Source organism: Diabrotica virgifera, chromosome 8 (genome assembly GCF_917563875.1).
Source record: "Diabrotica virgifera virgifera chromosome 8, PGI_DIABVI_V3a".
Taxonomy (NCBI): domain Eukaryota; kingdom Metazoa; phylum Arthropoda; class Insecta; order Coleoptera; family Chrysomelidae; genus Diabrotica; species Diabrotica virgifera.
Genome location: NC_065450.1, coordinates 182,522,507 through 182,541,602, shown reverse-complemented (window position 1 = coordinate 182,541,602; position 19,096 = coordinate 182,522,507). Strand labels below are relative to the sequence as shown.

Below are 19,096 nucleotides of genomic sequence, written 5' to 3'. Positions count from 1 at the left end.
CAGTGTACATACCCTCAAATTTTTTTTTTAGCTTTTTTAAAACCTATAACTTTTTTTTGGAGGTCCAATTTTTTTTTGGATTTTGTGTATTTTGTCAAAAGCTATCTCTCTGATTTTTTTCAGATTTTCCGTCAGGTGCGCCATCTTGAAAAATCCGGAAAACTGTTTTTTTAGGGGATTTTTAGGGATTTTCTCCATTTTATAGACTGCAACATAGATCAAATCAAGGTTTTGTTAATAGATTATGTATAATTTGAAATAAATGAGTATTTTAGGATTATCAAAAATTGGGCAAAATACCTTTAAACCCCCCAAAAACCATGATTTTTTTTAAGTTATGTAAGGGTTTTTGCGGGCTTAATGATATTATTTTTTTAGATCGATACAGCCTGAATGTTTTTTTTCATTTTTTTACGTTATATGTGAATAAAAATAAGACTAATCGCATTTTTAGCACACCACCCCCCCTGCCCCCACAAAAACGTCAATTTTTTTATTTTTTTTTTGCTTAAATTTGCCATTAATTTAAAATTTTTATGAGGCGTCTACAAAACATATCTATTTTTTATAGACCCGTGTAGGTCGAGTGTACAATGCATATAACCTCAAAATTCCTTTTTTATTTTTTTAAAACGTATTTTTGACTTCCAATCGATATTTTTCTAAAACGTCCAATGAATATTGTACATCTCTCTCTCTCTCTCGCGGACGGCCGCTTCAATACATGCTTAGCGCTCATTTTTAATTATTAAAAATAATAGTAATAAAATAATGACAAAAATTTCTTTAGGCTATTGCAGGGGGGCTTTAAACTTTGAGTTGGTCACTTTATGACTTTCATAATAATAATTTTTAATCGAGTTACTAAGCCTTGAAAATGGCAATTTTCGCGTTTTTCAAATTTGAAATTGTATGTAACTCGACAACAGTCAATTTTATAGAAAAATCACAAGATACCTTTTTTGCTCAGCTTGATCAAAAACAAAAGAATCTAAAACAAATTTGTCCGAAGTGAAAAGATTGATTTTTTGAATTCGTTTAAAAAAATGTTTAAACAATTTTCCGACCGCGGTACTGCCTGGCACCTTGTGGATTTGTTATAAGGACCTGGTTTTGAGTAAGTTTGTGCAAAAAAATTAATCGGCATAAGTTACCTAACGGGACAAGCATACAGCGTGGACTATTTGCATTAGGAGCCAAACGTAGATGGTTTGTAAAATACACAAAAGACAAAAAAAATTAGCAGCCATCGCCAAAAAAAGTTATACGTACCTATTAAAAAACAAAAAAAATGAGGTTATAATATGTACACTCGACCTTCGGGTCCATAAAAATAGACGTTCTGTAACAGCCTCAGCTCTGCGTGTGAATTTTTTGCGACGTCCACCACGGACGTCGTTGTCAAAATACAAAATATTAATAAATTAAACAAAAATGTTGCTTGGTAAAAAAATCGTCTAATAATTTAATTTAATCTGACTCAATTAGTTCTATAACGCCACATGAGGCATATTTTCGTTTTTGGACGCAAAAGTTAGTTTATTTATTTTCATTCAATTTGCAACTCAAGCAAATAACCTATACCGTACCGAGCTGTACTATCTGATTGTCTTATCGATTTGTTTATTTCAATAAAAAGCTTTATTGATCGTCCCAAACCATTTTTTCAGTGCGTCACGGATTATCGAATTCTCTCTATCGCATTATATATGGAAAATAAAATTATTTTTTAGTTAAATTGTGGCTTATTTCCCATTTAGAATAGTTAATTACAAGAATGCCACAAAGAAATAGCTTCAGAACAACATTTGCAAACCAACTTAAAAAAAATAAAATCGAAAAATTGATATTTTTGGCTGTGGGGGAGGGGGAATAGGGGAAGTGGCCTAAATTTGCGGTGAGACCTAATTTTATAAAATCATATAGAACGTAAAAAATATAAAAAATATTCAGGCTGTATCAACCTCAAAAAATATAATTAGACCCGCAAAAATCCTTACAAAACTTTAAACAAACATGGTTTTTGGGGGGTTTAAAAGTGTTTCGCCCAATTTTTGAATATCCTAATATACTCAGTTATTTCAAGTTATACATAATCTATATACAAAACCTTGAGTTGATCTATGTTGCAGTCTATAAAATGGAGAATTTCATCAAAACCCCCTAAAAAAACCGTTTTCCGAATTTTTCAAGATGGCGCACCAGACCGAAAAATCTAAAAAAAATTAGAGAGATAGCTTTTGACAAAATACACAAAATGCAAAAAAAATTGGACCTGCAGCCGCCTCCAAAAAAAGTTATAGGTTTTAAAAAAGTTAAAAAAAAATTTGAGGTTATGTACACTCGACCTAAGAGTCCATAAAAATGGATATGTTTTGTAAAAGCCTCAGATATACGTGTGAATTTTTTAAAATTTTTCAATCAATTTCAACCAAACTAAAAAAAATTAAATCTAAAAATCTACGTTTTTGGCTGTGGGGGAGGGGTAAGGGGGGTGGCGAGCTAAAAATCCGCGTTATCTCATTTTTTAATTGCACAGAACGTAAAAAAATTAAAAAGATTGAATTCTGAGAGTGAGGGCATTGTGCCTATCTTAATGAATCTTACCCTTTTAATGAAATTTGGTGTACGGTTTTAGCACATTACAAAAATTTTCTAAGCGAATTAGGAAGGTTCCAAGTGTGACCTAAGTGATGGAAAACCATTGAATGAGACAGGCTTGTTTTGCCCCCTTATTTTATATTTTTTGCTATTTTGAAGCAAGGGTGATAAATTAAGGATATTAAGGGATAGGAAATTTAATTATCTTTGTTTTATTCCTCTACGATTTTGTTCTAAAATGAATAGTTTTTAAGTTATAAGCAAAAAAAGTAGAAAAAAAAACGAAATTTTTTGAAATTTTTAAATATTTTATTTTTTTATTAATGTTCCGGGCATATTTGACAAGGAGCATAATTCAATTATTATTAACGAAGCTATCACCTAACTTTATCCGCAAAAATCTGAATGCCACCTCTCACATCCACCTAAAAACAGATCCTTACTGGTCTATGTACTAAGTACTACACTAAATTTGCTTTCACACAAAAGTTTTTTTAATAAAATATGCTTGAGGTGGCATTTATCAATATTGACTTATCATTTAGGTAATGGGACAGTGAACTGCGAACTGTACATCCAAGCTTACCTGAAGCTATTGGACGATGCTAGGAGTAAGCTTTTATTCTGAAAATACGTCTATAGTTTACCCTTGAAAACCATCTTTTGCATTTCCATTTACTTAGAGAAATACGTTGAATGTAGAGTAGAAAATTGCATTTCTGTTCATCTCGAGCTCCACCATTATTCTACATAAATGTTTCGAAGATTCAACTTCCATCAGGAAATTTGGGAAGGGCAAATTGTAGACGTTTTTTCGGAATACAAGGTTTTTCATAATATCGTCCAACAGCTTCCAGAAAGCTTGGATATGCAATTCACCTAACTCGCCACCAGAGTCTCTTGAAAAAGTCTCTTGCTTTTTATTGCATATATTATATTATTTATAGAGGTCGCTACTAACTGTCTCAACCATGTAATATGCATCTAATCCAGCAAGAATTAGATGTATATGTACTAGATATAATCAAGAAATTTACAACAGTTCAAAACAACCACCTGAAGAACTAAATGGGTAATTGAACTCTAAAATTAAGAATATAAACTTCTTAAACTAAAATCCCTAAAAAAATGGTATCGTTGTATCTTAAAATACGTATCCATTACGTTGCTGCTCGGTGCTCTGTGTGGATACGGCATGAGCTCCTATACATATAAACTGCCACCGATTCAGCCGATTGGATCGCCGAGGGCAAGGGCCGGTCCGGGCGATCTCGACTCTCGGCGATCCAATCGGTAGCGGTTTATATGTTGAGGAGCGCATGCCGTATCCACACAGAGCACCGAGCAGCAACTTAATGGATACGTACCTTTAAAATAACTCTTTATAATGGTATTGAACGTTAGAGTGAGGTAATTTGAAATACCGAGGTAATGAGATAAGTTGAAAAAAGAAATGTGTTCAAATGTCTCGTCTACATAAGATGTATCATCATAATCACCAACAGGTATTCCAGCCATCCTCGGATGTAAGCCATCTTTAGACGTGTTCACTTATTTCTGTTCGTTGTTTTTTTGCATCCATTCGTTGCCGGACATTCGCTTGATGTCCTCAGTCCATCTGGTTTGAGGTCCGCCTCTACTTCTCTTTCTTGTTCTTGGTCGCCATTCCAGAATTCGCTTCGTGTAAGTTGTCTTCCATTCTTGCTATCTGTCTATTCGAGTTCCATTTTAACATGGCAATATTTTGGAGGTAACAAAGTAGACTGCAATAACTACCGAGGGCTATCAGTAACGAGTACGGTAAGTAGGATCTATAGAAGAATAATCAGAGATATGATCGAAGACGAATACAAAAACCAAGAGGAAGAGGAGCAGAGCGGGTTTCCAGCTGGTAGATCTTGCACAGACAACGTGTTATGCTTGAAACAAATTATAGAGAAGAAACTAGCACGGAATAGATCAACACACCTTGCATTCATAGATTTAGAAAAAGCATATTATAATAACATACTTATCTCGAAACTATGGCAGGTACTCCAGGAAACTTCAATCAATCATACACTCATAACGGCTGTTCAGAATATATACAACAACATGAAAGCCCAGATAAAATTAAGCAACAGAATATCGGAACCATTCAGAGTCAATAAAGGCCTACGACAGGGGTGCTGCATATCACCGACACTTTTTAAAATCTACATTGGTAAAGCTCTCCACTAGTGGAAATCGAAATGCAAAGGAATGGGCATACAGCTGGACGATGATACTTGTTTGTATACCCTCCAATTTGCCGATGATCAAGTAATATGTGCAAATGACAAAGAGGATCTCGAGTACATGACACGAAAATTGAATGAGAAATTTGAAAAATGGGGTTTGATAATGAACATGGAAAAGACGGTGTACCTCTGCGTATGAGAGGAAACTACTAACCTGCAACTGGAAAACAATAAAACGATGTGAAGACTGTAAATACCTGGGAACAAATTTTAACAAAGAAGGAATGGATGATGCAGAGATAAACAGTAGAATAAATAAAGCTAGAAAATTAATTAAATCTCTGAATGGAATATTATGGAGTACTGAAATCAAAACAAAGAAAATTGAGAATATATGACACAATGATAAAAAGCACACTACTGTACGGATCTGAAACTTGGCGTCTGAAAGAACATCAAATAAGGAAAATACAAGCCACAGAAATGGATGCACTAAGAAGAGCAGCTAGAAAAACGAAACTTGATAGGGTTCGAAACAACACAATTAAGGAAGAAATGGGTCTAAAAAACTGTGGCCGACTGCATAGATAGAAAACAGCTTATATGGTATGGGCATGTTCAAAGAATGCCAGAAGAAAGACTACCAAAGAAAGTAGCAAAATGGATACCACCGGAACACAGGAAACGAGGAAGATCAAAGAAATCGTGGATGGAAGGAGTTCGAAGATCAATGAGCGAACGAGGATTCACAGAGGACAATTGTAATGATAGGACGCGATGGCAATTGGGCATCGGACAACGTCGCAAGACGTTTTAACCCGAATCTATATATAATATTTTGGATCACATCTGTTGCTATTGATCGTCTTCTTATTTCTTCGTTGGTTTTGCGATCGTTGAGCTTAATGTTACATATTCTACTTTCCTTAGCTCTCTGAGTCACTTGAAGTTTGTGGATTATGCTGTTGTTAAAAGCCCATGTTTTAGTTCAATATGTTAGAACCGGCAATACACATTGATCGAAGGTTTTTGACTTCAAAATGTTTGATAAGTTTGGCCAAATCTACCACCCAGATACCAAACTTACATATGATATAATATATCGTTTCTTAAATACAGAACTTTTAAAGATTACTTTTGATACAATTCGTCAGCATCTTGTGACATATGACACCTTAAGGGTTCTGTATATAGTTATTTATTCCCATATTAGGTGCGGGCCACTTGAGAATATACCCACAGAATCTTCTACTTGTCGTCAACGGCCATTTATTGGAGCAGCTGACCGCTGTCCTTGCCCAACATTTCATATTCTTCTTCTTCAGGTGCCATCTCCGCTACGGAGGTTGGCAATCATCATAGCTATTTTAATTTTTGAGGCAGTAGCTCTAAATAGTTGTTTTGAGCTGCATCCAAACCACTCTCTCAGGTTCCTCAACCATGAAATTCGTCTTCTTCCGATGCTTCTTCTGCCATCTATCTTTCCCTGCATTATGAGTCGTAGGATGCCATACTTCTCGCCCCGCATCACATGTCCGAGATACTGTAGCTTCTTTTCTTTAACTGTAAGTTCAACTTCCTTTTCTTTACCTATTCTTCTCAGTACTTCATTGTTTGTAACTCTATCTACCCAGGAAACCCTCATAATTTTTCTATAGGTCCACATTTCAAAGGCGTTAAGTCGTCTCATTGTCTCTACATTTAACGTCCATGATTCCACTCCATAGTATAGAACACTGCAGACGTAACATTTTGTTAGGCGTACTTTAAGAGCTAATGTTAAATCTTTGCTACATAGGACCTTTTTCATTTTTATAAAATTGGAACGTGCTTTTTCGATTCTGACTTTTATTTCTGCAGTGTAGTCATTATTTTCTGTTATAAGTGGTCCTAGGTAATTGTACTTTTTTACTCTTTCGATCTGCTGGCCCTCTACTATCAAGATTTCGTTAGTATTGTAGTTGTTTTTACTAATTTTCATAAACTTCGTCTTTTTGATATTGAAAGAGAGTCCGTACTCCCTACTACACCTTACTATTTTACTCATGAGTCTTTGCAGGTCTTGTAAACTATTTCATATTAGCCTTAGCCAAATATTTATCCTAGAGCCCATGTTATCCACATCTTCGGGTGTTGGAGAAGTTTTTTTGACCGCGTATATAGTAAAAATGGTTTATTTTGTGCGGGGTATGTATGATGTATAGACATTCATATTAAGCGAGGTGTGAGACAGGGCGACACTCTCTCACCTAAATTATTTATAAACGGTCCTTCAATATGCCTTTAAAATGCTAAAGTACTTATTACCGAAGATCTGGGTGAAGCACACAAATGCTACAAGAACTATGAAACGTATGTTTAACAATAGGTCTAAAACAGGATCTCAGTAAGACCAAATTTATGACCAAATCAAGTGGCAGAATTGACAGAAAAGTACATATTATATCTCGGTCATGAAATCGGAATAAGCAAGGATAATCAGACCTGTGAATAATTTCAACGACGAATAACACTTGCTTGGGCGGCGTATGGTTCACTAAGAGACATCTTTAAGAGCAACATCCCGATAGCTATAAAACGTAAGATATTTGACCAATGCATTCTTCCTATTATGACACACGGAGCAGAAACTCTCACGATCACAAAAACAATAGCATTAAAAATGCGAGTGGCATTAAGGCGCATAGAAAATTCGATTCTCGGCGTGACAAAAGAGACAAAATAAGGAACCAAGACCTAAGGAAATGAACATATATCACTGATGTCGTCGAACGTGTAGCCAAGCTGAAATGGAATTGGGCAGGTCACATAGCGAGACTAAAAGACTTAAGATGGACCAGAAAACTAATTGACTGGCGCCCAAGAGAAGACTAACGCAGCAGAGAACGACCACCAACACGCTGGATGGACGACAATAAACGAATATCCAAGAAATGGCAACAAGACGCACAGAACCGTGGAAAGTGGCGAAAAATGGAGGCGACCTATGTCGAGCAGTGAACAGAAGAGGTTGCACGATGATGATCATGATACAGTAACCCAAGATATGATATGGAGCGTTCCTAATTTCGTTAAGTCGCGCATGACGTCACGTTGTGGGTAGATCCTTTAAATTTCGAATGCATTGCCATTATGATTTGGAGATTTTACCTTTTAATATCAGTTGTGAAACTTTCTAGAAGTGCTGTTTTCTTTAGTATGATTAAATATAATTATTGAGAACATATTCTAATAATAAAAATCAATCTGAAACATGATTTTTTTATTATTAGGCAACATACATCTAATTATACAGTGTGGAAGGCACTTGTAGAATAAAATGATTTCTGTCCTTGTTTCGAAAAATTATAAAAAACGCTGATACTCGTCGATTTTTAAATAAATATCTGCACTTTTTAAACACAAATTTAAATTTACAGGGCGATTCATAAAAGTCAAACAGAGTCCATAAGCTTTATATTTAATGGAACACCCTGTATATATTTATATTCTTAAAAGCTGCTTAACAACCTGATTTCAACTAACTATATCATGTAGGGTGAATTATGAACAATACAGGATGAAATTTTGAAATCATTAACTATGGAATCCACTTATGGATTAAAATTGTTTGTGTCCTTATTTTAAAAAATTATAAAAATGCCGGAACAGGTCAACTTTTAAATTTAAATGGGCGCTTCACAAACATAGATTTAAATTTACAGGGTGATTTACGCAACTACAGCATAGTCCATGATCTTTAGTTTTAATGGATCACCCTGTATATTTTTATGTGCTTAGAAGCTACTTTATAACTTCATCTCAAAAATGTATTATTCGGGTCCATTATGAATAATACAAGGTGAAATTTTGAAAAGGTGAAATTTTTAAATTATTCATAAATTTCGTCAAGACATTAAAGATACAAAACCAAAAACAAAATAAATATTATTTATACTTAGTTTAGAAAATATATGTCTCTATTTAGCTAAAATACCATTATTATATACAGACTTTACTATTATTTAAAGTATGATAAATTATTAGATAATTTCAAAATTTTATGTAGGTACCTATTTAATATCTTGACGAAAATTTAACCAATATAGGTAATTTTAAAAGTTCATCTTGTATTATTCATAATAGGCCCTATACAATACACGTTTGGGATGAAGTCATTTAGCAAATTCGAAAAACATAAAAATATACAGGGTGTTTCATTAAAATTAAAGATCATGGACTATGATAGATTTGTGTGGATCACCCCGTATATTTTAATTAATGTTTAAAGATGATAATATCTAAATTTAAAAGTTGACGTATCCTAGCGTTTTTTATAATTTTTTTAAAATAAGGACACAAACAATTTTATTCCATAAGTGGTTTCCATACACTGTAAATTCAAAATTTCACCCTGTATTATTCATAATACACCATACATGATATGGATAGTTGAAATCAGGCAGTTAAGTAGCTTTTAATAATATAAAAATATATAGGGTGTTCCATTAAAAATAAAGCTTATGAACTATAACAGGCTTGCGTGAATCACCCTGTTTAAATTTAAATTTTAGGTTTAAAAAGCCTACATTTATATATAAAAATGAACGGGTTTCAGCGTTTTTTAAAATTTTTTAAAACAAGGACAGAAATAATTTTATTCCATAAGTGCCTTCCACCCTTTATATAATACATGTATTATACATACACCCTGTATAATACATGTACTGACGATGAAATAAAGGTAACACTAAAATTGTAATGTGTTAAATGATAAAAAAAGTTAAAGCTGCGATAGTCATGAAGCCCATCAGTTATATTTTTTATTACTTAAGTTCTCTTATTCATTAATTATATTTATGATCACACCTCCTAAGAACTATTCAAATCTAACTATGAATATAATATTTTTGATAAAAGTGTAACAAATTATAAGTAAATTTCACCTTAAACACAAAAATAAACAGTGTTTTTCTACGACCGTTTAATAACATGCTCATTATTCGCTATTTTTTCATAGATAATACATAGCACCCAGTACTGTACCCGTGAGTAATAATTCATTACTCACGGGCTGAAGTTACTTACGGGTCATTACTCATGGGCTGAAGTTAGATTCAAGGGCGCATGCCACTTTTAATATTAATCGTATATAAACTGCATATAAAATTACTTAAACTTGTTTATTTAATACAATAATTATTGTAATTTATATCAATAATTAACTTCGAAAAATTTTTAAAGTAATTTTAACTGTAACAATGTCAGTATATTTTTTACGTTTATATCTTGTTTACTACAAATTTTGACGTTTATCATTTATTTTAGTGACAGTGACATTAGCGCATTTTGTTTATGTTAATTGGAATTTATAACTAATATTGTGTTTATTTTTCAAGTTATATTGTGTTAAATATGTTATAACATATTGGTATAGTTATATTATTATATTATATATTATAGTTAAATGTAAATATACAATATAATTATATTTTATATGAAATATGTCCACCGACATCAGCCATTTCCTATTTATTAGATTCACTGACAGTAGGTACAAATTTAAGCTTATAATTTTTCGGAAACGAATAGAACTTATATTGACTATTTCTAGTTGTATTGTTACAATAAATAAGAATTTGGTAACAGCAGGCAACCAATTATTCAGCCACGTAATAGGGGTAAATAGCATTTAGGTATTTTTGTAAATTATTATAATTTAAATCTCGAGAAGTTGATAATTACATTTTTTACTAATTAAATAAAAAAAGGTCGTAGAAAAAGTATAGTATTCTACTCGCATGTAATGGCTATTACTCACTCTGATAAATTACGACACTCGCCTACGGCTCGTGTCGCAAACTTCATCACCATGAGTAATAGCCATCATTACATGCTCGTTGAATAATATACTATTACTATACGACAACACTGAATATAATGCTGATCTACTCACAGAGTGACGTAGCTACGTTGGCCCCGCCTACCTGCTCCATGTCATATCTTCTGTTATTGTATCATGGATGATGATGATGATGTGTTTTGTATTCATAGGTCTCGCGCATATAAAAGCTACGTAACCTGCGGCTTTATTTACTCACACACAACCCTAGATTTTCCCTCCACTTATAATCCATTTACCAGCGCGGCAAGTCATTCACCGATTGATTGCTGGTATAAGAAATCCCATACTTACTGACCAACAACTTCGGGCACATGAGTTAGTAAGTAATGGAGCACTCTTTTGTCCTAGGGTTGGGAAACGGGCCCTAAAGGCGGATGAACCGAGAAATATATCAATGGCGTAAGGATGTAGGAGGCAAAGAGAATGAAAAATGAAGGATGTAGAAATAGTTATTTAACCATAAAGTGTATTAATAAGTGCAATAAACAACTGGGATATTTTAACGCGTGAGCGGCGCGAGCGCGTTAATATTCGAGATTGTTAATCGCCATTTTAATTCACGATTTCGTTACAAAACTTTTCCGTCGACCGTACTTTTCAGAAATAAAGATATATCCATCTTTTGATTTTTCAAATACACACAATTATAAACAATAAAGTAAATAATGACATACAATGACAGATAGTACTAACAGCGGCTACTTGAGTTTAAATTTTTTAGTGGGAATATAGATAGGTCTATGTTTGGTTGCTTACACCACAGGTCACTGCCAGTCACAGAACGTTTAATTAATTTATGCAAGCAATGTATGTTGTGTTGCCTATAATGAAATCGTTCATTAATAGAAAATCATTTATTAATTGGGGTCATTAATCAATGATTTTGAGGGTATTAACCCGGGAGTAGTCGCGCTCACTTCTGTAACGTGAATGGTCGCGTGTTAGATTTCATCTCACAATACGAATTTAAATACAAATTTACAACAAATTTTTATTTTATAGTTTTTTTATTTACTTGCTATGTTAGAAATATTATTTCTAACAATTATTAAAGCTAATTGGCTCTCCCCAAAGCCATAAATTCCACAAAAGAAAAAGAAGAAGAAAAAAAAAAAAAGAAAAAAAAAAAGAAAAAATACCTTCACATTACTACACCCTTCCTCTAGGCACTTAAGAAATTTTTTCAAAATTGCAAAATTTTTCATTAAGTTATCGCGAAAAAGGATAAAATGTGAGATTCTATCTAACGGCGCGACTAATCGCGGGTTAAAATTGATCATAAATGGACGGTCGACGGAAAAATAAATTAAAGGTCCATATGGATATCTCTCATAATATATCTATCACGTTATAGTTTTGAGAATGATTACTACAATTTTGAGAATGGTTGTGTGTCAGAGTACAAGATCCGACACAGAAGGAATAACACCACAAAACCATTTTTTATATCAAATAATTAGTTATATATCTTCATTGATCTAATTAATCTAATCATATAAAAAACAACTTGTGTACTTACCCTACAAAAAGCAGTTATGGCTGATATCTGTAACAAGAATAGTATATTTTACACAATGCTTACTACTAGTATTACGACGAAAATATATAATATGTAATATGAAATTTATTATATTAGTACAACCATAAAACTTTCGTTGGATATTAGACCTGGATCCCGTCTACCAAAAAAAACGTTGATTAATAGCAACCTGAAAATTTGTTAAAAGCTTAACGGTGTCTAGTCCAACAAACTTTGATGTATGGGAACACTGGGATAGGAGAAGTTTTAATTGTGAAACAGGTTAAAAATTTGGAACGCCAGACTACGAAAACGTTCCATGTATTTTGTCGGACAGAACTTCCAATTTATTTTTTACCATTTCATTAAACTCTCATGCAAAAATCAGACTGGTATTTATGACCAACTGGGCATTTTAATGAGTGGGAACACGAAGAATATGTCAAATGACAGGAAGTATGTTGGTTAGTAATAGCAGTCTGATTTTTGCATGATAGTTTAATGAGAGGGTAAAAAATTAATTCGATTAATTATTTATATGGGAAATAAGCCACAATTAAAATGAAAAAAATAATTGTATTAACGTTTCGACGCCCAAATCGGGTGCCGTTGTCAAAATACAAAATATTACTAAAATAAACAAAAGTGTTGTTGCTAAGCAAAAAAATTCTTCTAATAATTTATTTAATCTCACTCATTTATATTGGCAATTCAGACATATATTATACATTTTAAAGTAGAAGACTTTAAAATGATATTGCCAATATTTATGAGTTGCGTTCCTGGGACGACTTACTGAATGATAGTTCATTCGATTACATGAAATCAACCCCAACTCAAGAATATCCGTCAAAAAAAATTATAGCATGTGATCTGTCTTTAAAAAGACAACCAAATGCAATGACAGTAAAATTCTCGCGTTAGAGACTTCATAGTAAATCACAAGGGAAAACCAGGAAAAACCCTGTGATACTATCCCGACATCGTAAGTATTTGGTCTTACATTAATTTACTCTCAAAAAATAATACCAAATTCTGACTTGTAATATGTTTAAATTATAAATAATATTAATAATACTAGATATATAAGTAATACTAAAATATAAAATATGTACTAGCTCGATATTATTGACTTACTAATCTTGGTATTTTCTTTCTATTGACTTCCTCTTTCAGTATGGGTAACCACATCCTACTGCATTCTACCGAGGAATTTGCGACACAATTGGTTTCATTTAGCATAATTAGAGCCGCTTCTTTGATTTTTCTCTTTTTGCTATCTGATTCTTTCAGGACTATACTTGAATCTCTCCACTGAACTCTATGTTCATTATCCCATGCGTGTTGACATATTTCATGTGTTGTATCCCATGCTGTTATTGTATTCCTTTTCCATTGTAAATTTTATTGTATCTTCTTGATCGTTTATAATATTCAGGAACGTATCCAACAATTCTGATCTATGAGGCCATATTGAAAACACATCATCTACATATCTCCACCATACTGTGGGTTTTAAATTTTGTTTAGAATACAATAACAGCCTACCTTTCCTCGATGTTTTGATCTCAAAGAAGGATATTGGATATGAGACTCAAGTGTATAGAAAACCAACACACACCAACAGATATCTCAATTACAAGTCAAATTACAACATCAACGTTAAAAAGGGAATCATTAAATCCTTATATGATAGAGCCAAAATTACTTGTTCTAACGAAAATTCCTTTTTAGCAGAAAAACAATTGTTAACATCTGTTTTATTAAAAAATGATTATCCTTTATCGTTTGTAAATAAGGAATTGTCAAGATTGGATCGAATGGAACAGAACAACTTAGAACGGGATCCTACAACATTCACCAGAAATAATACGAGGAAAATATCAATACCATATATAAAAGGACTATCCGAGAAACTTAAAACAATAGGAAATAAATTCAACATTTCAACAACATTCAAAACAACAAACACATTGAGATCTATTCTATCTAAAACTAAACCTAACAATGATCAAGAAAGAACAAAGAATTGCATTTATAAAATACCTTGTGAATGCGAACAATTTTATTTAGGTTCATTATTCAAGACCATTAGACGATAAAATAAGTGAACATCAATCTTATATTAAAAATAGAGAATTTGAGAGATCTCAAATATGTCAACACGCATGGGATAATGAACATAGAGTTCAGTGGAGAGATTCAAGTATAGTTCTGAAAGAATCAGATAGTAAAAAGAGAAAAATCAAAGAAGCGGCTCTAATTATGCTAAATGAAACCAATTGTGTCGCAAATTCCTCGGTAGAATGCAGTAGGATGTGGTTACCCATACTGAAAGAGGAAGTCAACAGAAAGAATATACCAAGATTAGTAAGTCAATAATATCGAGCTAGTACATATTTTATATTTTAGTATTACTTATATATCTAGTATTATTAATATTATTTATAATTTAAACATGTTACAAGTCAGAATTTGGTATTATTTTTTGAGAGTAAATTAATGTAAGACCAAATACTTACGATGTCGGGATAGTATCACAGGGTTTTTCCTGGTTTTCCCTTGTGATTTACTATGAAGTCTCTAACGCGAGAATTTTACTGTCGTTGCATTTGGTTGTCTTTTTAAAGACAGATCACATGCTATAATTTTTTATGACGGATATTCTTGAGTTGGGGTTGATTTCATGTAATCGAATGAACTATCTTTCAGTAAGTCGTCCCAGGAACGCAACTCATAAATATTGGCAATATCATTTTAAAGTCTTCTACTTTAAAATGTATAATATATGTCTGAATTGCCAATATAAATGAGTGAGATTAAATAAATTATTAGAAGAATTTTTTTGCTTAGCAACAACACTTTTGTTTATTTTAGTAATATTTTGTATTTTGACAACGGCACCCGATTTGGGCGTCGAAACGTTAATAAAATTATTTTTTTCATTTTAATTGTAGCTTATTTCCCATATAAATAATTAATCATAAAAATGCCACAAGGAAATAGCTTCAGAACAAATTAATTCGATGTTCTGTCCGACAAAATACATGAGACCTTTTCGTAATCTGACGTTTCAAATTTTTAAATTGTTCCACAATTAACACTTACCCTGTTCCAGTGTTGCCATACATCAAAGTTTGTCCGACTAGACACCGTTAAGCTTTTAACAAATTTTCAGCTGGTTATTAATCAACTTTTTTTGGTAAGCGGTATTCAGGCCTACATATATACGTTTTTCCCTTTCTTGAACTCTTCGTCTATAAGGCATGGTCTCTCAGACTAACGAATAAAATATTAACGTCTGATTTTCGCATCAATGCGTTTACCGCCCCACTATTTCACATATTTCTAGACTTCACAAGTAACTTTTGAGTGGATTACAAAGCGCTGCTTGGGGCTGTTTGTTTTACAAGTAGTGTATTTTAAGTTGACGATCTGTGAGACAAAAAATTACAGACCGTATAACTCTGTTACAGTCTATGTTGGAAAGTAGTCTAGTGATTTTTTCATAAAAGTCGGTTTAGTGTTGTTGAAGATAACAGTTTATAATGAGTACCAAATGAAGAGCAGATAATGTAACAGTGATTAATGGATCAAATGTTACGAGACAAATAAAGTGACTTAGAATTAGAATCTGTTAAATATCGACGACAATTTTTAGAGGACAACGTAGAAAAACATTCAAACGAAAGTAACTTAAAAAATTCATCAGATGGTGGCAGAAACGTGTAGCACACAGAGTGTTAACACTAAGATGACTAAAAGCTGCGTTGCTCAGAATCAGAAGAGATGTGGGGGTGGTTCTTGGATCTTTCTTACTAGCTCAGAAATAGATGTAGAGTTGAGGAAAATAAAAATAGGGAGGTGATAGCTACTAGTTCTAAACCATAAATAACGAATAAATAGATCAACGAAAATGAGATTCCAAAAACTCAAAAAAAAAAAGATTTTCCAAAACGCCACTTTGTCTTTTCTTAGAGAGACAAAGAGATTTCCTAAAATCAAAATACAAATATAAACAAATACCAGGTAACAAATAAGGAATAGCGATCACACCAAAATTATTAACTTTTTGCTGTCCAGAAGAAAGAAAGATTATGAAAAAATAATAAACAGTACAAAATTGTTGTTTCTGTAGTTGTATGACAAAGCTTGATAACTCAGATTTTTGCCAAAATGAATTATTTGCTTGATATGTTATTTAGTAACATTTCTTCATGTTTATAGAGTTTGGTATGTCTATGATGAAGGTAAAACCCTTAAAAATGCGAATGGCAATATATGATAAATGTTCGCTGTATTACTTATTAGGTAGGGCAGGATCTAATATCTAACTTGATTTCTTATGTTGACAGTTATTAATATGTCCATTTTTTCGTTTGTTTTGGGTTGGCAAAACATGATATATGTATCCTGTTCATTAAAAAAGAGGTATTCATTAAACAATTAGCTAATACCAGTTAATAAATTTTGTTACACCGGTATCGTGGTAAACTGAAAATCATATTGCCAACTCGTTTTGAAAATTTCAAGAATTTAGAGGGCCTTCTAAATTTTCAAAATGTTCTACTGAAAAATAAGGTTAGATGCACATAATATGAACTATTGCCAAAACACTACAGATTTATTTTTATTCAGGACATATTTTTAGTAGGACAACTTTCAGATTTTACAAATAGATATGTCCGAATGCTACAGTGTAAAAACACAACTATTCCGTATAGCAACCAACAAAGTCATCATAGCCAGAATGATCGCCAACGTTCGGAACGGACAGGCACCCTAAGAGGAAGAAATGTTACAGACAAACAAAACAATATACTTAACTAATTTAATACTTTTAGTGTTACACAAAGAAAACAATGGTGATATAACATGCAAAAAAATTACGTGATGTACCCCTTTAAAACCAAACGCTGCACTACACTGAGTACATTTGGAAAGCGGAAATAAGTACAGTTGTCTGTTATAGTATCTTTTTCTTTTATTGATATCCATGTGAAAATTTTACCTTAGTTATTATTTGTTGTTGCTGGACTCATACACAAGAAAAATAAAAAAACTTAAAATATCTTGTTTTTAACAAAATTCCAAAACCCCATGCATTCTGCGTACTAGAACATGTATCTTGTAGAATAACCCAAAATCGACTGCTTTACTTTATAAAAACTGTAATATTAACTACTGCCAAAGATATACTTATGTAGGGGTATTCAATCACCCAGACATGGTAAAAATGCCCATATTTCTGTAAACCGGCTAAAAATTAGCCGGTATATCTGCATCTTCTGCGGATGACCGCACCAACCACCTCCTCAGGTCTTTTAGCCACGAGTTCTGGCTCCTTCCTACTCCCTGCAGGGCCTATTTACCACTAGGCCCGTGAGGCACCTGCCTCGGGCCCGCATTTTAATGAGGCCCGGAGAGATAACCAAAAAATTTTTGAAATTATACTTCTTTACGCGCGATATGAGGGTGAATTTTTATATGTTCAAACCTCCGATCCCGGCGCATGCGCATTATAACTTTGTTCTGATTGGATGTTCAAATGACATGTCAAAAATTATCCAATATGGCAGCTGTAGCGCAGCTGTGGTTTGGACGGTTGACGGTTTGGTTATGTATGGTTGTTGCGTTTTAAAATTTGTGGGAAGAGAAACAACAAAGGTTAGTTAATAGTTATACTGCCTTTTTAAATAGTTTTCATATTATATTTTTGAAGTTATACTTCAAAATGTTTTAATTTATGTATGTATCAGTCCAGAAAAGGTGTGGAAAGAATATATTAGTGTTTTTAAATATATTTTTCTACAAACGTGTTAAAAATGCAATTTTTAGGACTCCATAGGAGCGTTAAAAATGCTACTTTAAGGCACTGCAGTTAAAAGTGAATTGTTAAATTGTGAAACGTCAAAATATTTATATTTAATTTATTAACATTAATATTAATAATACAACTTGCGCAATTTTAAAAAGGTGGTTTAAAAGATTTTTTATTATAATTTTGTGTCTTTGAATTTGTCTTCCTTGGGCGTAAAATAATAAAACATCTATTTTTATATTTCACTTGTTACCGTGATGTACAGTGAGCACGTAAAGATTGGAATAAATTCATTTTCTTGAGAATGGACGATTTTGGAAAAAAATCCCGAAACAGGTCAATTTTTATTTTTAAATTGCGACTTTTTGGCATATATATCATACTAGTGACGTGACCAATCTGGGCGTGATGACGTCATCGATGATTTTTTTAAATAGGAATAGGGGTCGTGTGATAGCTCACTTGAAAGGTAATTCAATTCTCTATTCAGTAATATAACCACTAACATATTTATTTATACAGGGTGTCCAAAAAAATTTTTTTTTAGATTAAATTTACTGACATAAAAAGAAGAATACAAGTAATTTATTTAATTCAAATACATTTTACTGCTCTCAGAAAACAGAAAAAAATGTTTATTTGAAAAATAATATTGCTTTTTGCTTAAATTAAATGTTCAAACTGTCAAGAGGAAGGTGGGTGGCTGCTTTAATACTGAATTTAAGCAAAAGACAATATTTATTTGTCAAATAAACATTATTTCCTGTTTTCTGATAGGAGTAAAATGTATTTTGAATTAAATAAATTACACATATTCTTCTTTTTATGTCAATAAATTTAATCCAAAATTTTTTTTTTGTGCAACCTGTATAAACAATTATATTAATGTTTACATTACTGAATAGAGAATTGAATTACCTTTCAAATGAGCTATCACAAGACCCCTATTCTCATTTAAAAAAATCGTAGATGACGCCATCACGCCCAGATGGGTGACGTCACTAGTATGATATATATGCCAAAAAGTCTGAATTTAAAAATAAAAATTGACC

At 32.5% G+C, this 19,096-nt stretch overlaps 1 protein-coding gene across 1 annotated transcript in view; it reads right to left on the bottom strand.

Annotated features, from left to right (window-relative positions):
• Nucleotides 1-19,096, bottom strand: part of LOC126890321 (neurexin-1-like) — a 758,564-nt gene that overhangs the window by 428,758 nt on the left and 310,710 nt on the right. Inside the window, exon 5 of the mRNA XM_050659185.1 lies at nucleotides 12,224-12,250. Within this exon, the coding sequence (XP_050515142.1) occupies nucleotides 12,224-12,250 (27 nt within the window). The remainder of the gene's footprint in view (nucleotides 1-12,223; nucleotides 12,251-19,096) is intronic.